Source organism: Aspergillus japonicus (genome assembly GCF_003184785.1).
Source record: "Aspergillus japonicus CBS 114.51 unplaced genomic scaffold BO86scaffold_20, whole genome shotgun sequence".
In the NCBI taxonomy this organism is placed as follows: domain Eukaryota; kingdom Fungi; phylum Ascomycota; class Eurotiomycetes; order Eurotiales; family Aspergillaceae; genus Aspergillus; species Aspergillus japonicus.
The window spans coordinates 414409-435641 of NW_020291657.1; the positions used below are offsets into that span (position 1 = coordinate 414409).

Below are 21233 nucleotides of genomic sequence, written 5' to 3' on the forward strand. Positions count from 1 at the left end.
CCTCCGCGCTTTCGCCTCCACTTTCACCTTCTACGACACTACATCCTGACGGGGTGGTGTCATTGAGATGTCATGGCGGAGAACGGGCGGGAAGGGGGAATAGCTGTTGCATTGGAGTGACAAGGACGAGGGTGGAATGTCGTTAATGGATTGTACGATACTGTTAGAGCGGAAAACTGCAGAAGCGCCTAACTTCAACTTGAAGTTATCTCTGGCCACTGGCAAACTCCGGTTGCAAGCAGGAGAAACCTGTCATTCGTCAGTAGCGCCGAAACGTATTGCTTTCTCACCAAACAGAGCCATTGTGAAGATCTCAATGTCTCCATCCAGCTGCGTCCGAATGCGGGGAATGCGGGGAAGAGCGGGGAGGGGAATAGCATCATTGACAGTGGATAAGGAATGTATATCTTTCACGATGACCTGGCCCAGTTTCGATCGACATGAATGCGATTGACTGGTCGCATTGGAGCTGCTCCTTCATTTAGCCTCAAAGGGCTGTCTCCAGGGTGGTCACGCGCAGGATGGCCCGGGTAGGGGTGCAGCTGGCTGGTGGACCTTATATTTGGGAGCGACGTAGCCCCCAGTTCCCCGTTTGATTGTCCACCTTACGCATGATCATTATCTCTGCCAGATCTCTACTCAAGCCAAATGGTTCAAGTTAAGAAATCAGGCGATGTAGCCTCAAGCGAGCCCCAGGCCCCCGAGCCCCGGGTTGAAGAGGGGAAGCCGGGGAGGGATGCAGACACGCGGCGTCTCGAGGAGATGGGATACTCACAGCCAATGGAGCGAAAGTACTCGGTGCTGTCGGTTCTGGGGGTAGCATATTCTCTGACCAATTCGTGGTGGGGAGTGTCTGCCTCTCTGGTGACTGGCATCAACTCCGGAGGATCAGCCCTACTCGTCTACGGGAGCATTCTGCTGGCCCTAGTCTCCACGGCCGTGGCAGCCACTCTTTCAGAGCTAGTCAGTGCCATGCCCAACGCTGCCGGGCAGTCATTTTGGGCCAGGGAGCTGATTCCTCGCAAATACGCACGACTTGCCTCCTACATCACCGGCTGGCTTGCCTGGTCGGGGTCAATCTTCGCCTTAGTTGTGCGCTGGGTTTATGTTATCCCCTTTGGGTTGAGCATTACACTGACTAGCAGTATGTGATAAACAGTTCTGCCAGTGTTGCATCGGGCGTTGCATCGGCCTGTGTAGGCTCTTACGCCCTCTCCCATCCAACACTGTATGTCCTTTCTACTACCAAAACCTGGACAAACCATCTGACAGATGGAGGGAAATAAAACCATGGCACACGCTGGTAGTATACCAGGTCGTCAACCTCTTCTGTTTTTTCTTCAATATATACGGGCGAACCTTGTCCTTTGTCGGCAATGCGTGTCTTTGGACCAGCCTAGGTGCCTTCGTTGTCATTCTCATTGCGGTTCCTGCGCGTGCTGCAACCCATACCTCCCCCAACTTCGTCTTTGCCTCCTTCTCCAATGCTACTGGCTGGAACAATGACGGCATTGCGTTTATCGTCGGATTGATCAATGCGAACTGGGGGTTCAGCGGCCTCGATGCAGCTGTCCACCTTGCGGAGGAGATTCAACATCCCGAGAGAATGGTACCGATTGCCATCATGGGAGTAATTGCTATCGGATTTGTCTGCCTCGCTTTCTGTTCCACATCTGCCACTAGTCAGTAGTCGCTAATCCTGGACAGGTAACCTCCTTCGCCTTCGTCCTCGCGATGATGTTCAGCGTCCAGGACCTTGCCGCGTTTCTGGCAGCCTCCTTCCCCAGTCTGGAGCTCTTTCGTCAAGCTCTGCGCAACGACGCCGGCGCCATCGTTCTGGAAGCACTGACAATCGCGACCGGTATGGGCAACATGATCTCTTGCCATACCTGGGCTGCACGGCTCTGCTGGTCCTTTTCCCGCGACCATGGCGTCCCCTTTTCATGGGTGTGGTCCCAGATTGCTCCCCGCGTTGAGACTCCCTTGGCCGCGCATACCCTCAACACGATCATTGTGGGTGCCATCGGATGCATCTACCTCGCCTCGCAGACGGCTTTCAACTCGATGGTGACGGGATGCATCGTGCTCCCGTACCTATCCTATGTATTGCCGGTAATGGGTCTTCTGCTCCGTGGCCGTAACAATATTCGCCATGGTCCGTTCTGGCTTGGGGGGCTAGGCCTGTTGGCTAATTGGGTTTGCCTGGGTTGGATTCTCTTTACCTGGGTCTTTTACTCATTTCCTGCGCAGATGCCCGCTACCACTGGAAGTAAGTGCGAGTGCTCTGTCTTCTGCTGCTGACAAGATGGTTGACTCTCGCCAGATATGAATTACATCTGCGTGATATATGCCGTCATTGGTTGCATCGTTGTCACGGACTGGTTTGCTCGAGCACGCAAGGTATACTTGTCAAACATTGCGACGATCGATGGGCAAGAGATATATGAGTTCGACGAGGGTCTAGAAAGTTGGTCAGACTAATCACGATTGGGTCTTTAGGCGTGGATGAATTGCTGACGTGCGGGCCCAGAGACAATTGTGACTCGAAGCCGTATAAGGACGCTTGGACAGGCGGGAATTCGAAGTAAACCCTGTCACTCACATGAGGCCAATGTCAGCGCTATCACCCAACATGGAGGGCAGATCCGACAGGGCAGTGGTAAGAATAGCGGACGAGAAATGGAGTATATGTATGGCCCAATTGCTTAGTCTGAATGAAGAGTGCATGTTTAACCACACTTCTCACATCGCCGAAGTCGGTCCTACCTAGTAAATCATATACGGCATTTCGTAGACATCAATGTGCGATGATCAATGATAAACGTCTCAAAGACCCGCGGGAGAATGGAAGATCGCCAAAGGGGACGGAATCCAAGGCAAACTGTACAGATCAGATTAGACATCTGCCGGACAGCCCTCAGCTGCCTCCTAACATTGCCCGAAAGAGTAAACGTTTGCAGTCTTGGCAACGCCACCGAATGCACAGGCGGATTGCATGTAGTCCGAGGACATCAGTGAAGAGGGGCAGATGGATGGATTCTTTCGATAACGGTCACTCCCACGAGCCTACTCTCATTGTTCTACCTAGTAAGATGTCCTCCACGCAAGGGCCTGTGGACGAACACCCCGACGTTCGGAAGCGCCAGCTGGAGGGAGCTGAACCAGGAACGGCCGGGCAGTCGGTGTGTAATGATAAGGACCATGAATTTCTGTATGTATGCGAGGAACACCACTGGGAGATGCGAAAAGAAGTAGAATCCCCATAAAAAATTTGCTTCCTGGGATTGCTTCGTAAGTCGGTTGAACTGTTATCCACAGTGGATACGCGGATGACGAGCCCTTGCCCTACAAGCCCGATTTGGTGGAATGCGAAGGGTACCTAGGGAGTACTGTACCATGGCGTGTCTTTGAGCATTATATACTCCCAGAGCACATTACCGCCGGGAATGAGAATTTTAGAAGCAATAGCAAGCCGGGGCGTGAAAAGCATATGAAGGGTATACTCCCGAGTCCTGGATTTGACAGCCACCTTGGACAGCCACCCGTGGCTGTTCCATACCCTTGGCTCTTCCACCAGTCCATTGGTAAGAAATGACATCTCAATCAGGCACCATATGGCTTCTGGTAGGCGAGTCTATAGCGTGCGCAGTCCAATGGGAGGCTACCAATCATTGCGAAGTGATCCATGATGACGAGGCCCAAAAAAAGGTCCTGAAAATAGCGGTGGATCGAAAAGAATTCGTCCCGTGGGTTACGTAATGCCATCCGTGGTTCCCACTTATTTTCTTCTTGCCGCTTTAGGCCATCGGCCATCCTAAGTTTCCTACTATACTTCCTTCCTACCTCAACTTACACTTCACTATGTCCTGACTGGACAGCTACGCGACAGGATACAACTCACCATAGTTGACTATGATACCAAGACTATGAAGTCCGAATCCAAACATCACTTGATTGATGCCAATAATTGAAATTATAGGGCCTCTCCCTCCCCGAAGCCGCGATGAATGATCCAGACATCCAAACCCCACATGCACAAAGTATGCCAGGCGAAACGGACCCAGGCGATCATGTTCGTGTGCGAGGTATATCGCTGAGCTTAGACTAGGAATTCTAATTCTGTATTGGTGCCCACTCTTTCTCCACGCCACCACATCTTGTAGCTGTTGGATGACGACTGCCGTCCGGCCCTACAGGAATTGCGCATGAGAACATGCCGAATCAGTCGGGCTTCAGACTCTACCAGACCTGGATTCTTTTGCAAATAGACTGGAGGATCAGCTTGATGACGCCTTGCTCAGGAACCGGGCCCTGCTTGTCCACGGTCTGGAACGCGCCGCAGAAATTGAGGCACGCCTTTTCATGATGTGTGCATTTATACAGCCTGGTGAACCTTCTCGCTCCGCTTCAGGAGTGCAACTGTCATCTATGAACCTTAGACTACAGCAAAACTGTATCTCTCAATGCCTCCTCCAAGCACTCGCATATCCGTGGCTGAAGATGTGGTCATTCCCGCCCATTTGCTGGCTACCACAACGCCATCGAGTCATTTGTGGAACAGCTCGCATTGTGATCCATTGGAGCAGGGACCTGTTCAGCAAGCAATTCAGACTGCTGTATTTGAAAGGGAGTTTGGACGTCTGCGCCGCTCAGCGACTGTTAGCGGAGATCAACCCCCGAAACTCAGAACAATGGCCAACATTCGACGTCTGAGCGCGCCGCTGAGCGTATCCGAATTGAGCAGCATTACTGAAGTTCAGTCACCATGTTTCTCCCCGCGTCCGGATTTCAATGCCTCTGCTGAGTGGGCACGTTCACCTGGACTCCCGGTTCAGGTACATGAGCCGAACGCGGATGAACGAGTTCAATTCCCACCCCAGATCCAACAACTGGAAGGGTTGGGCGTTTGCGAATCAGTCTCCGTAACCCGAGATGGCGCATGGCCTCTTCCCCCACGTCCGCAAAGCTACAGAATCTCTCGCATCGAAACCGGGACTCGACCCCAGACAGGACGACAAGCCGCACGACACAGCATCTATGAGATCTACCAGAAAGCCAAAGAAAGGCGGGTCGCATTGCAAAGAAAATACTGGGTTCAGGTGCTGTTCGAATATGCTGTCTATCTGATCCTGATAGCATTCATCTACTTTGTCCTCATTGGCATTCCACTCTGGAAAGGCGCGGTCTGGTGGCTTTATTACGTGGTGCGCTTCGAGTTTGTGATTCAAGGCGGTTGGGCGATTACGATAGGTGTGGCTTTCTTGTACGTATCCCGGTTGAGTCAGTGATGGCATTGGGTCAAATCGCTAACGCTCTCTCTTCTTGGCCAGCTATGCCTTTGGACCCTTGCTTGTTTCTTTCGAAAAGGATCCTCCTGCAGTGCTGGAGAAGCTCGAAGGTGCCAATTTAGAGCACAACCGAAAGACAGCCCAGGACACAGCCCTGCTGATTCCCTGTTACAAATCGGCAAACATCATTGGGCCTACCTTGGAAGCAGCCCTACGTATTTTCCCACCCCAGAACATCTTCGTGATTGCCAACGGAAACGCCCCGGAGCCACTCGACAACACTGAAGAAGTTTGTCGTCCGTACGGAGTGAACCATCTGTGGTGTCCGGTCGGGAGCAAGATCATCGCCCAGTTTGTGGGCTGCTACGCGGCCAAGCACTTTCCAAACGTGTTGCTGATCGACGATGATTGCGCTCTGCCGGCCAATTTTCCGGTAGTGGGTGACCGATTGAAGGGAAGAGTACAGTGTATCGGGTATACTATCAAGAGTGTCGGGCCGGCGTCATCGCGAGGGACCTTTTGCCAGCAGGCACAGGACTTGGAGTACAAGATCTCGGGGCTACAGCGCGCCTTTGCGGGTCTTCTAGGGAGTGCTACTTTCCCGCACGGTGCCATCTCCTTGTGGCGGACAGACTTTCTCAAGCAGACCTTCCATGATCATCCAGGGTTCTCAGTGTCGGAGGACTGGTTCTTCGGGGACAGCTGTCGCCGGCTAGGCGGGCGCATCACTATGTGCACGGCGGTGTTTGTCGAGACTGAAACTCCATCGGCGGTGTTCTTTAGCAGTGGTGGTTCTCGCGGAGGCTTCGGCGAGATGACCATCTTTAAACAACGCTTCATGCGTTGGAACTTCTTCTTCGTCAACGGGATGTACTTCAATATAAAGTATATCCTGTGTAATTGGAACCTAGGCTGGTGGGAGCTAGGGGCCAAATTGTTTGTCTTTCAGGAGGTGAGCAGCGGTTATTTCTTGCACTGAGCAAAGCACCATCGTCAGCTAACTGATATGGAGCAGGTCTACGAGACGCTTCTCTATCTTGTGGCGCCCTTTATGCTGCCCATCTCCTTCGCGGTGCGGCCGGCCTTCTGCGGGATCATGCTGGGCTCCACCAACGGCTTATACTTGCTCAATGTTGTCCTCTTCAACCTCATTCACCTGCGCAAGAAGAAAGCGTCTGTCAGCTGGACTTGCTTACTTGTCTACTACATGCCCTACAAGATTGTCTTGTTTCTGATCAATGTGGCCAGTTGCTACTGGTCTTTGTTCAAGTATGCCCGCTACTTTGCTAATCGTCATCCCAAGGTGATCGAGGATGACAAGGCGGTAGAAGTAGTGCTTCGTCTCGAGGAGATGCCTATTATGCCCTCGGAAGAAACGAAGAAGCTCCCTGGGTTGGGAAGGAGTTTGTCGGTCACGAAGGTGAGGGCTCGGCGGCCGACGAATGCCTCGCAGCAGCCGTCGGTCAGCATACGGGCTTCTGTGGTCGGTGTGGATGGTAATTGGATTTAGGATTGTAAGGGAAGAGTCTTCAATTACGCCTCGCGGTTTTGCTTGCCTGCTAGAACTCATAATGACCTTAAATACAATGATTGTTCAACACCCTGTTGAAGACGAGTCCCCACAGAACCCACTCAGTCGCTTTCAACCGGCCAGACAAAGGGCCCGATGTCCTCAGTCTAGTGATACATTTCGTTCTCACCCATTACAACCGCGTCCTCAGCCTGCATCCAGGCAGCCGCCCTATACTCCTCATCTGACCCATCACCCTCATACGTTTTCGCCGCCACCAGCACCAGGGTTCCATTGTCGATCAACGGTCCCAATCCTGCAGGAACATACCACTGCTCGCCACCCCCGGGCTGGCCAAACCACGGTAGCACCTCGCCGTAGAAGGCCCAAAAGGGTCGCCTCACCTCATACTGCCAGTAGTTGTAGAAAGTGCTATCGTTGAAAATGTTCAGATTGCTGGGCGGGATCGAACGTTGCGCGAAAGAGGTCTCAGGGGTGGCCAGATATCCCCCGCGTGGAGACCCGAAGCGATCGACCCGCGTGCCCACCTCCAGCGTTACATTCTCGGGGCACCCCTTGAATCCATCATTCTGAGGGTAATAGTACTGCGTGTTGAGGTATGGCCCTGCGGTGAAGTTGGACCAGGTGCAGAGCCAATCGCGCGGACACTGGCTGTCCAGGGGCTTCCAGTCGACGAAGAAGTCGGTAAAATTGCTGGCGGGCTCGAAGTTGGCCGGCCCCAGCAGACGGTTGTTACAGATGCAGTACGAGCAGTAGTAGGATCCAGAGACGGGGTCCGTCGCGTTGGGGGTCACCCCGTCACAGGGGTTTTGGCAGCTGGACGGGTAGTTTTGAATCCCGGTTTCGTCGGGCGCGCCCCCGTGGGATTCCAGTTGGGTGTTGGGAGAAGGGGTGAGCGGGTTGGGAGCTGCTTGGGTGAGCAGGCCGAAGAGAGGCAGTGCTAAGCAGAGAAGTTGGGGAAGGTTGGTGGGCTTGGATGCCATTTCGTGGTGGTCAGCAGGATGGCTTTCCTAGGGCTATGAAGGTGGTCGGGGGTGGGAGCAAGCGGGTTCGACTGGCGATGGGAGAGGACGACCAGCCGATTACCCCGACCTTCTTATACAGGTCTGTAGATGGTTGGAGACCGGGGTCTGTCATGCGTATCTCCACACGCTAGAGCCATACGGTATGTGGTTGCCCGCGACAGGAATTCGAGCATCAAGCTGAGGAATGTTGTCCCTGCGTCCAAGACGGATCAGCAAGAGATGCACCCAGCAATTCGAAGCTCCACACCCAATAGTTTCTCATCTTGTTTGTCATGAGCAGGGGTTGCAGGGGTCGGGTTTCCTAAAGGGTGCCGGTACATTGCTTGGCTGCAGGCCAGACCATGGGCTCTTTGTCTCGATACGCCAGAAATCCATCTCAGCTCCTGTCGAAGGCTGTAGCACACTCGAGGGGACCTTTAGTGGCAGTGGCCTGAATGGTCAGGGGGGAATGGCCAAAGCGACTCTGCCTGTCAAGGGGTGTTGTGCTCATAGACGCACATCAGACGAGTGCGGCGATGCTCTGGCAGCGGGTTCGACAGACAGAGTTTTTCGCAAGAAGCGTTGTTTCGATAAGATCTGCTATCTTGTGTAGACAACGGACAAGACCCTCCATGTATTTGGATGGGTTCAAGTGGTAGAATGAGTACCTTATCCATGTGGTGGGCAAGGGTACTATTATTCTTAGATATATATTGGTGATCAATAGTCTGCACTTGGGCTGCCGCGCCACTTACTGCCATCCCCAAGTGCAAAAAACAATCTGGATATGACTACTATATATTGTACCATTGAGCTAGAATACAAGGATATAAGTAGGTGCTGATCCTGAGGTGTCGACGGTCACGGGTCGGCCGCTCGTATCCCCAAACAGGAATTGACGGAGCAGCCAATGATGGCCCAGCTGCGAGACACAGCCTCAGGCCCCACTGCGGTATCAGACAAGGCTGATTGAATGGGGGTTCACTTCCACAGGTACAGTATATAAAAGTCGGGTCAGTTAACTGTTAGATCTCACAAATCTCCTCTATCCACATCTCTCTTACCATGTCTCAAACGCGATCCCTCAATGTCGACTTCACCAGCTGGACCGGCAAGCACCTAGAAGTCACCGAGGGGCTGCCCAACCAGCGCACTCTCGTCTACGCCGCCGACCTCAACTTCCGCAAACCGCATATGATCTTCCAGGCCATCGGGAGCGCTCGACTGCCAGCCACCGTCAACTTTCACTCCTTCTCCCGGTCCATCGATGTCAGCGTCAACGGCCACCAGATCGCCTTCAAGCCGCACGGGGTGTTCAAGTATGAAGCGTCCTTCCAGTCGCCCGCTCTCAACGGCCGGGTCCTCACCTGGAAGAACCCCAAGTATATGAATCCCGCGTATCTGGAGTGCCGCGATGAGCACGGCGCCGTGGTCGCCACCTTCACCCCGAATCGGGGCTGGACAATGACCAAGGCGGGTCGCCTCGAGCTCGATCTACGTTTACCGAGCGGTCCGGTCACCGATGAAGTCGTGGTTACCGGGCTGGCGCTGGCCTACTATATCATCGTCCAGACCATCGCGGCGAGAGGCTCGTAAGCTGCAGCGCGCTGCAGTCATATTGTGAATGATACCTTGGTGTTGATTCTTCGATGTGTCGGATGTCATGTGAGGCTTGGAGTTAGCACGACACCGTTGTCCCACCCATGTACTGTACAAATATATAATCTTGTGCCACATGTCGAAGCTCTTCATTGTTTTCGACACCCTGCTAATTCCGTAGCATAAGTTCTGGAAAGTTTAGTAACAAAGGTTACGGTGGCGGATGCAGGGTGGCACAAGTACAGTGCAGTCCCTGTAAGGCGGGCAGTGAGATTGACCCCTCCTTTCCGGTGTGGCTGGCTGCCAACTTGCAGTCACATCAACCACCATCACACCACACCATCACACTGGCTAGGATAGATCGAAGTCGGGTGCCTAAGCATTGCCAGAGCAACTGTCAAAACTGTTCCAATGGATATCATTGATCATTTTCAGTCCATCGAATTCAGCGACCGCGTAAAAAGACTCCGGGAAGAACGTCATGTGCCAGGTCTTGCCCTGGCTATCGTCGACCACGGCCGGATTGCTTCAGCAGGGTACGGCAGTGCGTCTTTGGACCCCCCTCAGCCGTGCACACCAGACACCCTGTTCGATATTGCCTCGGCCTCTAAATCTCTGACCGCGGCGTCCGTGGCCTTGCTGGTCGAAGACGACAAGCGATACTCGGAGGTGCAGTACGAAGCCCCCATGTCGGCTTTGTTACCCGATGATTTTGTCCTAGAAGATCCAGTATACACCGCCGGGGTAACTGTGGATGATATCTTGAGTCATCGAACAGGCATGGCTTCGTGAGAATAAGCGGCCCCCGGCCATCCTGACACAGACCCGATAGCGGACTGACACCGATAGACACGACTTCTCCTACCTGAGCCCGCGGGCGAGTGCCCCGGATACGGCGCGATCTGTGACCCGCAATCTCCGGCATCTGCCCCTCGCTGCCTCCATCCGATCCAAGTACATATATTGCAACATGATGTATACCGTGGCGACGCATTTGGTCGAGGAGAAGACCGGGCTCCCCTTCGCCGATTTCCTGGAGGATCGCTTCTTCCGACCGCTGGGCATGGCGTCCACCAACCTCCAGCCGCAACGAGCGCGCGATCGAGGACTGACCGATCGTATCGCCACGGGCTACCGCTGGAATGAAGAACAGCGTGAGCACCGTGGGTTTCAGACGCCCGATTGCCCCGAAGCTCAAGGAGCAGGCTCCATCATCACCAGCGTGACCGACTACATCCGGTGGGTCAAAGCCATGATGCATCGCCAAGGTCCGGTGACGGAGAGCCTCTATCAGGGACTTCTCAAACCACGCTCAATTCAGGACCCCGGGGAGGAGGAGCGCCTCTACGCGGCGGGGTGGGAGATCTACCATTATCGTGGACACGCGGTGGTCTCGCATGACGGCGCAGTCGCCGGCTTTGGCAGTACGCACTTCTTTCTACCGGGGTTTCAATTCGGGGCCGTAATCCTTGGAAATTCCGATACGGCGATCCCGGTCGTGACGACTGTGGCGAGGGAGTTAATTGACCAGGTTCTCCAAGTACCCCATGCAGAGCGCTCTGATTGGAATAGCATCGAGTGGACCAGCTGGGAAACAGAGGACAGCCCTGGCGAGACAGAGCTGCGCGAAAAGCTGTGTCCGGATACGCATGAGCCAGAACCTCAGCAGTTCCCTCTCAGCACGTATACAGGCCAGTATAAGAACTTAGGGTACCATGAATTGTTGGTGGAGGCGAAAGATGACCGGCTGTTTGTCGATGCGACCGATCGTTCCTTTGGGTTTGTACTCACCTTCAATCATGTCGGGAAGCAGTCGAAGTACATCGCTCGTCTGAAAGACTATCTCGACGGATTTGAGATCTCAATTGCCGCTGAGTTCGTTCTAGAGGATGGGAAAGCTGTTAGCCTTGGGCTGGGGCTGGAAGAAGAGATGGAGGATTTGGTGTGGTTTGCGAAGGTGGAGGAGGGTAGGAATGCCTAAGGCATGAGGGGGGTGGACACCCCAGGCAGCAAGGCAGCTGATACCTGAGGCTGCCACAAGCCGGGGTTGAAAGCGGAGACCGGGGGCAGTATCCCTTCATCGGTCCCGTGGCATCTCTTGGGAGTCATGCTTCGACTACCCACCGGACTAGTTACTTCTCATCATGTATCCTTCATTCGGTCAGGATAGTGACAGGAGGGACATCTGTCTTGAAACCCTTTCGCACTACTAGCTAGCTGGTGATTCAGAGCCCGACACAAAATATGGCTCCTAGGGCTGAACATGATCCAGGTCAAGGTCAAGTAACCCGGGTCAAGTTGAAAGATGGTCTGTGGGTCGGGTGTTTTCTATAGTCACTGAATCCAGGTTAGACCTCTAAGGCATGCGTTGGGATCGTCCAAAACCTCCGAGAACGAGGCCATGGCTGATCAACAGATATGCCACAGCGCCCTCAGCCTGGATGACCTTGTTGCATTCGGTAGTCTCCGGGCAGGCGAGCGTGTACAATGGTACAATATAGTCCGTGAGCTTGCGTCACGTAATCTCTCCGTGGATAGCCCGTCAATTGGCCTTCTATTTCGTCAGGCCGCGTGGGAGCTGGGTACCTGGAGTGCAAGTACGGACTCGAGAGTGGCTCACCAGCCGGTTCAAATTGAGATGATGAGGTTACGCTTACGATTCTTCAACGCACAGGGTGCGCTGCAGTCTCGTGAGATGAGTGCCACGGTAGATCGTGACCAGGACATCGGCTGCTTCTACGGGCTGCGGAACAAGCTGATCGTACGTGACACAAAAGATCACTGGCATCGGTCTGTGGTTGTGCCGTTTGGAAAGGTCGTGGCAGTCAAGGAAAAGCACAATTCAATCGTCCATATCGAGCCCTCGTCAGAATCACGGCGGATCGGATATTTCCGGTACTCGCTGGACCGACACTTGTATGTTCTGCGTGGAACCCCAGACATGCAGGCCACTCTCTACCAGGCTTATCTTCATGCCATGACGAGTCTTTGTGTTACCAGATCCAGCCACACATCGATCTGGAACAGCCGAGGCTCTGCGGATCTTACGGCAGGCTCAGCTTCAGTCAATCCTGCCCTTGAGGTCGAAATTGTCTGGATCTGCTAGGCTATCTGGCGAAACTAACTCCCTCACGGGCGTTTTATCCTGCTCACTTGGAAGTAATGCAAACAGTCGACTAGAACATCAACTTGGGACAGATGGCACAGCATGATGACTTCCTGGTTTTGGTTACACAGATTTTGGATCATGCGAAAGCCTTTTCTGAATTCTACCCCCACAGCAAAACTAAAATAACCACGGTATTTCGCGATGTGCGAAATCAGGGGGCTCAGCATCTCCCCAAGTAAGCACGGATTCGTCATATTCACTTTTGCCGCTCTGAATTCGGAGAGACTGCTGTGCCGCCAACCCCATCGGAATATGCGTCTCATGACCGGGGAAGTGGTAGTGATCGAAGCAGCCGTGTGTACAAAGCCGCTTCTCTGGTTCGAGACTGGCCGTCATATGACCTGCACTGCCCAGACCTTTACTCAACAGTATGCAGCTGGGGCTATGTCCAGGTCGGGCCTCTCTCTCTCGGGGACTACACATGCACTCAGCTTCTGCAGCTATCGTTTCCAGATACATGAGGTGCATTCTATGAATATTACCGCTTGATAGATAAGGATAAACAAACATTATTCCATTGCTTGTAGTCGCCTTCTCCAACCGATTTACAGACCTCGCAGCACCAAACTTTCCTACAGATAAGTCCGATAAGCTTCCTCTACAGGGCGGTAAAAGTCTTGTTACATGGGAGATAAAGGCCGCTCTCCGAGAGAATTGCAAGTCATTTGAAGCGCCCGACTGGAGGTGGCGAGAGTCATAGGCAGAGGTTGACAGGGAAAGAACCAAATTTTGCAAAAAGATTAATAATGGAGTCCAGGAATGCTCACAGAAAGTAGAGGAACAGTGCCAATGCGATAGGCTGAGTCTCTTTTGGGTAGCACACATAGATCATGCACTCGCCTCTGCAGCTTGTGCTCGTCTCTGCACAACTTGGAACCACAATCAAATCTTTCTCAACTTGTTTCGCTAAGTTCACGACCAACCCAACTCGCATGGCGGAGTCGCAAAAATATCCTCGCAGCTACCCTTGCAGCCACCGCAGTCCGTTACTGCAGCCAGCCCTGCATTCAGGCTTCCTTCTCTACTCAACAGAGTACAATCCTGCCCGCTGCCGTCGATACAATCCTTAAAAACACCCATCCAGCTTTCCAGACCACGGATAGATAATCATCACGGTGACAATAGCACTTCTGAGCTTCGCAATATCATCGAGGAGGTACGCGACAGTGAAAGCCACACTCATCAGAAACTGGGAATGAGGTTAAGTAAGAGCTTTGAAGCTATGGTAAGGCGACCAACTGTCTTCTTACCGGAGTCGCTACTCGTGACAAGAGAGGTGCTGAATTCGCATCGGAGGGATCTGGTGCAACAACGCGACGACTGCTGGGTGGCCATCAAGGAGACACTGACCGCCAGCAAGGGCCTCTGTGAGGCACAATGTGTTCTTTGGCCCCCAATCACACCCTTTACAATGGTTTCGCTTCTGGTGGCGAAGCACTGGCAGTCAGTGCCGCCGTCATGGCAGAGTATCCTGCTATGTCTTGCTCAGAGCATTGCCTCGCTCAAGCGGTGTGAACGACTGATAGTGTGCTGGGACCGCCATGACGTTGAGGCCTTTTACAAAGAAGCTGAGGTGTCGCCATGTTCGAACTGTGACCCTGTAGTACACCCTGAGTGGCTACTGTTCGAACTCGAAAACAACATCACAATCCGAGGCCAACAAGCGGACATCTCCCAGTGCCTGATCAAACCTGATTCTCCAGGAAACGCCATCATGCAGCTCAACATGGGAGAAGGGAAGACAACGGTCATCACCGCAATGGCTGCTCTGTCTCTGGCAGACGGCTCGGAAATTTGTCGTATCGTTGTTCCAAAGCGACTTTTGCGACAGAGCTGGAACCTGCTAACGCAGCAGTTGGGTGGAATCTTGGGCCGGCCGTTAACCAGATACCGTTCTCCCGTGCGACACCTATCGATAAGGGGATGATCCGGAATCTGAGAACAATCTACGAGGAGTGCAAACGCTCTCGGGGCGTTCTACTCACCTTGTCGGAGCAAATTCTATCTTTTCGTCTGGTGGGCTTAGACCTAGTGAGCAGAGACTTGGCCTTGGCGCAAGAAGCCATCCAGCTTGAGCGATTCATCCAGCAGACCTGCCGCAACATCATTGATGAGAGTGATGAGATTCTAGATCCGAAGTTTCAACTGGTTTATACTATGGGAACTCAGCAGTGCCTCGACGGCAGTAGCGACAGGTGGCAGATGGCTCAGAGCCTACTGACACTGGTCGAGGATCAAGCGAGCGGACTGCACTCTCGAGCTCCGAGCCTTTTAGACCTGGAGCGGCGCGGTGTCTGCTTTCCGATAGTCCATTTCCTAAAACCAGGGACGGTGGAGATTGTGATTGAGTTGATGTTGCAGACCCTGTTTGAGAATGGTCTTCCTGGCCTTCCCCTTCACTGTTGGCCGCAATATATCTACGACAGCGCATGCAGATTTGTCTCTGTCACTTCGGTGACTTCCCAAGACGAAAGGACTCTTCGAGACGCATTTGCGGGAGGAGTAATCATGAACAGGTTGCTTGTGCTACGCGGTCTCCTGGCTCATGGTATTTTCCAGTTCGCTTTGTCGGGGAAACGCTGGAATGTCGATTACGGTCTGCATCCCTCGAGGTGTATGATGGCTGTGCCTTTCAGAGCCAGAGGAGTACCGTCGGAACATGCCGAGTTTGGTCATCCAGATGTGGCCGTGACTTTGACGTGTCTGAGCTATTATTACTGAGCTTCGTTTTGAAAGGTCTTTCCAAACAATCAGCCTTTACAAAGAAGCATCAGCTTATCTCCTTTTGCCATACCAACCTTCGATACTGCTGACAAGAATGTACGTGCACAAAGAATGCTTGTCCGCGGGTCAGACGACACGTGACTCGGAAATAATGCTCCTAGATGGGGTTTGTGGTTTGGCATGGGCTGGAGGTGAGTTTGATCTAGTCAGTGCACCGGATACGGATCCTGGACCGAGTCAATGTATCTCGAGCTTGGGGCAGGTTCTTGAGAAGTTTGGCGAGGATTGGGTTTACAGACCCACGGCAACTTCACACGTCCTACGAAGATTTGTAGGGGTGATATGATTAGTCTTACAAGAGCCTCAGAGCCCAAACACAAACGGAAAGAGGAAGACTATCAAGTCTCAGGAGGCGTTTTATGAAGGACTCAAATGGATCTGAAGGGTCCCAAGGAGATAACATTGGACAAAAGGGTGGTGCACCCAAAGGAGCAGATTACAGGCTATACTCTAAGTCTCACTGGCGTTGAGAGGTATGAGATAGACAAATCAAGCTGGAAAATTACAACGCTGTTTACCAGGATCAGATCATAGATGAAAGGTTAATTCTTATTGAGACAAAGCTAGTGGGGTAGTGATATTGTAACTAAGATGTACAGTACCAGACCTTCAAGTAAGGCTAGCAATCCCACACTTCTCCTTGTACATGACGATGTACCGGCGAGGGGGAAAGGGCTTGTCATCGAGCTCGCCCATGCTCAAGAGTTTGTGTTCGAACTCTTTTTCCAGCCACTCAGACTCCGAAAGATTGTCGGGCTTATCCGAGTACATCTTGCGAATGAAGGTGTCATAATACGCTTGTTCCGGGCTGTAGTGTTGAGGATAATCGTCGAATTCACGGATCCAGTGGGTCAAAGTAGACTTAGACTTATCACCTGCCTCGGACTCAGCCGGGGTGTCAATGTAGAATTGAGTCTCCCGGCCTTTACACTCGACGATCGCCCCATAGGTTCCAGCGTAATACCGGCGGGGAATTGCTTTCTCCCGCTTCATCTTCATGGCATCGCTAGCAAGCTGCCTGCCGATGCGCATCCAGTTGTCGCCAACTGCCCGATGGTTGAGAAAGACATAAACGATTCGCGAATGTCCTCCCCAGACTCCAGCGTAATCAGCCACGCCCCACTCGGTGTGATCGAGATTAGGTCCCGACCCCCCGGAGCGACGAGACCGGTTGATATTGAAACTAGATTGAGAAGACATGGTGGTGGTGGTGGTGGTGGTGTCATTGAAGGTGTTGGTTCTCTGTTTGAGGGCGCTGTTGTGAAGATGAATTGAGAGCTGAGAGTGTGGAGATAGTTGATTCAGACAGGGTATTCGACAGGATTATATACTCATCGATGGGACCTCTGGGACCTCTGTCATTGACTATACAAAGCTCTAAGTATTGCCTTGTGATTGATGCGTTGAAAGCTTTTACAAATAGGGTCTGAAACAAACGTCCTGAAAGAACTGTCAAAGAACCAGGATGGACTAAGAATCGTGCGTCAATCGAGGGATTCACCCGGCACACGACCTGCTTCCCTGACAGAAAGACAAGGGGGGTCCTCCAGTCCATGCTAGGGCTCTGCCAGACGCGGTGTGGTCGAACAATGGCCTTTCTCTTTGTTTGTAGCCCGCGAATCTCCGGCCGCGTGAAAGATATAAATTCACTGCGTTGTTCCAAGACAAACAAGGCATTTTTCTCCCCTCTTCCTGACATCCACAATGATGTCTTTCACTGTTTATCCTAGGCTTCTTCATCTGACTTTCTCTTTCCCCCGAACAACGCAGAGAGCGGGAGAAGCCGGTGGTGATGGTGTCGCTAAAGTATGAAGCTTATCCCCTGGTCACCTGCAGAATATGTCAGGCTCACCACCACCGTCCGGCGCATCGTCAAGACTATTACTATCATCAGGAGACTACTGGACTGTGGACTTGCATGTAAGAAATCGGTGGAGTCGTTTGTAGGCGGCGGCTCTTCAGTGAGCACACTCTCCGAAAGCACTATCGGCTGGAGCATATGCTGCTATCCCGAGTCTATCACTGATGCCTCTGTAGATGGCGGCCAGATAGCCCCAATTTCCGTTCTTTTCACTCTCGCCCGGTAGAAATGCACGCGTGAAGTTTACATTAGAGGTCAAAATAGAAGAACATCAAGCTTTCATTGTACAACACAACTTATGTAACTGAAGATATCATGACAATTGGCTAGCTAAGCCTGCGAGACGAGCGCACCCTTCCAGTTCTTCCAGAACTTGCTGGCCGAAGCGAACATAACAGCGATGACGCCCATCACCTCGTCATCCTCGTCGCAGTCCGCGGTTACTCCGACATAACCGTGACCGAGGTGCTTTTCCTCCACCTCCGAGTGCTCCAAACTGGACACATACTCGGGAGGCGAGGCCAGCTCCACCTTAACCATCTTGGCCACGCTGGGAGTGCCCCTGGCATCCATGGCGAACAGCATATACCAGCCCGGCAGGATAACACCAGGGTCCTCAGGGAGACGAGCACTGTATTGCAGATGACCCACGCGCTTGAGGGTGTCGAGCGGAATGCGACGCTGGTCGGTGTTGACCGTGTGGGTGGTGGTTCCGACACGAACCAAGGAGGCCGTCTCGATGAAGTCGTCGGTCTTGAATCGGATCTGCTCGCCGACGGTGACGCGGTGTCCGTCCGAGAGGCTGGTGATCTGAGGCCGACGAGCCTTGTTGCCGTTCTCATCGAACAGGTAGGGGGGCGAGTAGATCTCCGCGTCGTAGTGGTTGGCCGTGCAGTTACCACACAGCCCACCGCCACCGTTCAGCACCGTCGCGTCGGGCAGCAGCATGGAGATACTGTGATAGACGCGCTTGATGTTATTGCGGGTGAGCTCGTGGAAGGTGTCGGTGGCCGGGTCGTAGAGCTCCGGGGTGAAGTTGATGTCGCCCTCGTGGAAGGGCTTGCCCCAGCTCTGCCCTCCGGCAATGAAGACGGTGCCATCGGGCAAGACCACGGAGGTGTGGAAGACACGCTTGTAGTGCATGCCCCCTTCGCGGTCCCCCCGGGGACCCTTGCCCGCGACCACCACCTCTGGATCCTTGTAGGCATCGCCCAGGGTGATGAGGTGGGCGTTCTTGGAGCCGTTGGAGCCGTCATAGTGACGCTGACCGCCGAAGGTCAGGATCTTGCCTCGCGTGGCATCGTACATGACAGCGCTGCCGGACATGGAGTCGTGGTCCTGGCCACGCTCGCCGGCCTCTTCCCACGAGCCCCGGACGCGGCCCTTGCGATCCGTGTCGTCCACATTGTACCAGTGCATCATCTTGCTGGGCCCCGCTTGAAACACGCTGGCCTTCTTCCAGCCAAATAGCCAGCCGTGGTTGTCCGCACGCCAGGCGCCCAGACGATCATCGGTCATCATGGGCTCGACCTTGGCGTTGCTGCGCGTCTCCCAGTGGGCGTTGGGGCCGGGGTAGTAGACCTCGCCATTCTTCTCGACCTTGTCGCCGCCACTCCAAGACCCTCCGATGACGAAGATGCGACCGTCGGACAGGGTGGTAGACGACTGGTAGCCACGGGGAGTCTGCATAGCGGGGCCCTTGTTCCAGGCGGTGCCATTGTACACGCTGGTGCGACCGGAGTCGGCGCCTCCGCTGACTACGATGTTGCCCTCCAGGTCCATCGAGGTGCCGGGGCAGAACATATCGTGCTTGGTCTCGAAGACCTCACTCTGCGTGATGATGCCGCTGCGGTTCATGGTGGTGGTCAGCGTCTTGCCCCCCGGGGAGGCGAAGAACTGATCGTCCGCCCAGGCCGACCACATGATGATGTTTCCATGCTGCTCGACGGCCGAGGAGACGGGGACAATGGGGAGATCTAGCGTGGGTCCCCAGACACCCCCCTTGCTGGGGTCGGCCTCGGGGAAAGTGCCTTCGATGTAGGCGTAGACGGCCATGTTGGAGATGGAGATCTGTCCGTTTCTCGTCTGATTGTGGGGACGGGACTCGGTCTCGGCCACCAGTTTGACGAAGCGCGCCGGAGTCGGGATGAAGGCGGACATCTTGGGGCTCTTGTTGGACCCCCAGGTGCCGTAGGCGACCTCGGTCCAGTTGTGTCCATCGGGCGACAGCAGGATACGGTGCTCGCCAATCTGGCCCTCTTCGGCCTCGAGGCGCGGCAGCATGGTCACGCCCGAGACATAGTGTTCCTTGCGCAGGTCAATGCGGATCCAGGACGGCTCTTGCTCGTTGGGACTGCTGCTCCAGTAGCGGTCGGTGCGGTCGTCGATGGCGTACTCGCAATTGTGGGCCTTGTCCCGGCTGGAACACTGCACCTCCCAGTTCTCGGAGGCATCGTCGGAATTGGTCTTGGGGATGAGGTACGAGTCCGCCGGCGGGGACTGATACTTGACGATGCCCGACGACTGCTTGGCAATTGCAATCTCATCCGCCTCGGAGGACTCGTAGGCATACTCAGGGGGCATGAAGGCATTGACTGCCACTGGCCCCAGCAGGAGGCCTGCCGCCAACCGGAACTTCATGTTGAGTCAAAAAGATGGAATGCTGTGGTGGACGGGGAGAAGCTGCAGACGAGACGAGCGTGTTGTGAATATATACCCCTTCGGTATCTAACTTACCTCCTCTGATAACTCATCCGCAGCCAGACTGGGGGGAATACGGTCAGTGGCTGTGATACCAGTGGGTGCCAGTGGAGATTCAGCTCGCCACCGACACCATGTCGAGGCAGAGATCGACCGTGATGTGACTGATGTGACTGATGTGACGCTGGTGGGGAGATGATTTCCGGTTGTGAGATGGGATATTGATAGCCGGATCTCGATAATGCCGAGCTGTGCTGAGAAATGCCCAGAAGGTGCAGTTGCAGGCACTCGGCAAACCTGCTTGGATCTGGGAAGTGGATCTTGCCAAGCCTGCCCGAGCGGACGGTTCGGTCCCTGGACTCCGAGAGCGGCGCCATGGTTCCGATTCAGCGTACACATGGTACTCCTTCTGTCGATGTAGATGTAGATGTAGATGTATATGGATATGGATAAGTAGGGTAGGGACTATATCAAGTATGGCCAATCATACACCATCAGTCCTGCCTCAACCCATTTCTCGCTCAGCAGCCTCAGCAGCCTCAACAGCCTAGCAGCCTCAGCAGGATCGCCATCGATGGCCCCACAGTTCAGCTCCGCACAACAAATGACGCAGTCGGCGTCCAAGCGATGCGATCGACAGTTCGTCACCGCAGCAAAGTGGAGAGATCGACATCCACCACTTCGATAGATCAATTTCGCGCGTGTGGCCCGCTGCTGCAGACCACTCCGCCATCCACAAATGACCATTCACTTGATTACGGCGGATCTTCTTTTCAGCTGGGGGGTATGACGAAGACGGCATTGCCAATGGAGGGGTTGTGAGAGGTCACCGTGCGAGACACCGGATGTGCACCCTCAACTCAGCTGCCAGCTGGAGCGGCAGACATAAAAGGTTCTTCAGGGCGGGTCTGCTCCTCGGGCCTTGCACAGACAGAGCGACAGACCATCGTCACTATGCGGGCCGCCACAGAGAAGGTTGACACCGACAACATCCAGGGGAGCATCTGGCCCCGACTGCCCAAGCACTTTGAATCCTACTTGTTTTTCAAGATCACCGACAAGGCCAAGTTCCGCAAACACCTGCGGACACTGCTGGACAACCAGGAAATCACCACCGGCACGCAATGCGCGGACCACCTACGCGGAGTGGGAGAGTTCGAAGAGGCCTCCGCGCAAGCCCGACGCGATGTCCCCGAGCCCTATCGGGTGCCCTTCACCGCGGTGAATGTGGCCTTCACCCATCTGGGTCTGCTGAAGGTTGGCCTCAAAGTCCCCCCTCCCCCCTCCCCCCTCCCCC

General features: G+C 54.0%; 10 protein-coding genes across 10 annotated transcripts; 7 read left to right on the top strand and 3 right to left on the bottom strand.

Annotated features, from left to right (window-relative positions):
• Nucleotides 1-648: 648 nt before the first annotated feature.
• On the top strand, nucleotides 649-2481 carry BO86DRAFT_311586 (putative choline transport protein Ctr; the record flags this gene model as incomplete). The annotated part of the gene is made up of 5 exons (XM_025667910.1): nucleotides 649-1089; nucleotides 1143-1228; nucleotides 1279-1648; nucleotides 1708-2269; nucleotides 2324-2481. The coding sequence occupies 5 exons, from the start codon at nucleotides 649-651 to the stop codon at nucleotides 2479-2481; spliced, it is 1617 nt and encodes a 538-aa protein (XP_025528358.1).
• Nucleotides 2482-4463: 1982 nt separating this feature from the next.
• Nucleotides 4464-6798, top strand: BO86DRAFT_429428 (uncharacterized protein; the record flags this gene model as incomplete). The annotated part of the gene is made up of 4 exons (XM_025675645.1): nucleotides 4464-4779; nucleotides 4864-5263; nucleotides 5331-6240; nucleotides 6304-6798. The coding sequence occupies 4 exons, from the start codon at nucleotides 4464-4466 to the stop codon at nucleotides 6796-6798; spliced, it is 2121 nt and encodes a 706-aa protein (XP_025528359.1).
• A 110-nt stretch (nucleotides 6799-6908) lies between these two features.
• Nucleotides 6909-7846, bottom strand: BO86DRAFT_429434 (TNT domain-containing protein). The gene has a single exon (XM_025675646.1). It carries the CDS (start codon nucleotides 7800-7802, stop codon nucleotides 6966-6968), a length of 837 nt encoding a protein of 278 aa, XP_025528360.1. The 5' UTR covers nucleotides 7803-7846; the 3' UTR covers nucleotides 6909-6965.
• A 1010-nt stretch (nucleotides 7847-8856) lies between these two features.
• BO86DRAFT_361320 (uncharacterized protein) lies at nucleotides 8857-9419 on the top strand (the record flags this gene model as incomplete). Its single annotated transcript, XM_025669856.1, has 2 exons — nucleotides 8857-9134; nucleotides 9162-9419. Exons 1-2 carry the CDS (start codon nucleotides 8889-8891, stop codon nucleotides 9417-9419), a joined length of 504 nt encoding a protein of 167 aa, XP_025528361.1. The 5' UTR covers nucleotides 8857-8888.
• A 414-nt stretch (nucleotides 9420-9833) lies between these two features.
• On the top strand, nucleotides 9834-11403 carry BO86DRAFT_311799 (beta-lactamase family protein; the record flags this gene model as incomplete). Its single annotated transcript, XM_025667920.1, has 2 exons — nucleotides 9834-10210; nucleotides 10272-11403. The coding sequence occupies 2 exons, from the start codon at nucleotides 9834-9836 to the stop codon at nucleotides 11401-11403; spliced, it is 1509 nt and encodes a 502-aa protein (XP_025528362.1).
• Nucleotides 11404-11823: 420 nt separating this feature from the next.
• Nucleotides 11824-12528, top strand: BO86DRAFT_399107 (uncharacterized protein; the record flags this gene model as incomplete). Its single annotated transcript, XM_025673602.1, has 1 exon — nucleotides 11824-12528. The coding sequence occupies one exon, from the start codon at nucleotides 11824-11826 to the stop codon at nucleotides 12526-12528; it is 705 nt and encodes a 234-aa protein (XP_025528363.1).
• Nucleotides 12529-13813: 1285 nt separating this feature from the next.
• On the top strand, nucleotides 13814-15312 carry BO86DRAFT_399108 (DUF3638 and DUF3645 domain-containing protein; the record flags this gene model as incomplete). Its single annotated transcript, XM_025673603.1, has 2 exons — nucleotides 13814-14390; nucleotides 14447-15312. 2 exons carry the CDS (start codon nucleotides 13814-13816, stop codon nucleotides 15310-15312), a joined length of 1443 nt encoding a protein of 480 aa, XP_025528364.1.
• Nucleotides 15313-15984: 672 nt separating this feature from the next.
• BO86DRAFT_378869 (uncharacterized protein) lies at nucleotides 15985-16575 on the bottom strand (the record flags this gene model as incomplete). Its single annotated transcript, XM_025670650.1, has 1 exon — nucleotides 15985-16575. One exon carries the CDS (start codon nucleotides 16573-16575, stop codon nucleotides 15985-15987), a length of 591 nt encoding a protein of 196 aa, XP_025528365.1.
• Nucleotides 16576-17542: 967 nt separating this feature from the next.
• BO86DRAFT_388892 (putative galactose oxidase) lies at nucleotides 17543-20024 on the bottom strand. The gene has a single exon (XM_025671979.1). It carries the CDS (start codon nucleotides 19874-19876, stop codon nucleotides 17567-17569), a length of 2310 nt encoding a protein of 769 aa, XP_025528366.1. The 5' UTR covers nucleotides 19877-20024; the 3' UTR covers nucleotides 17543-17566.
• Nucleotides 20025-20644: 620 nt separating this feature from the next.
• On the top strand, nucleotides 20645-21197 carry BO86DRAFT_83402 (uncharacterized protein; the record flags this gene model as incomplete). Its single annotated transcript, XM_025677720.1, has 1 exon — nucleotides 20645-21197. A coding segment is annotated over exon 1 (307 nt), but the record flags the coding sequence as incomplete, so codon positions are not given.
• Between the last annotated feature and the right edge of the window lie 36 nt (nucleotides 21198-21233).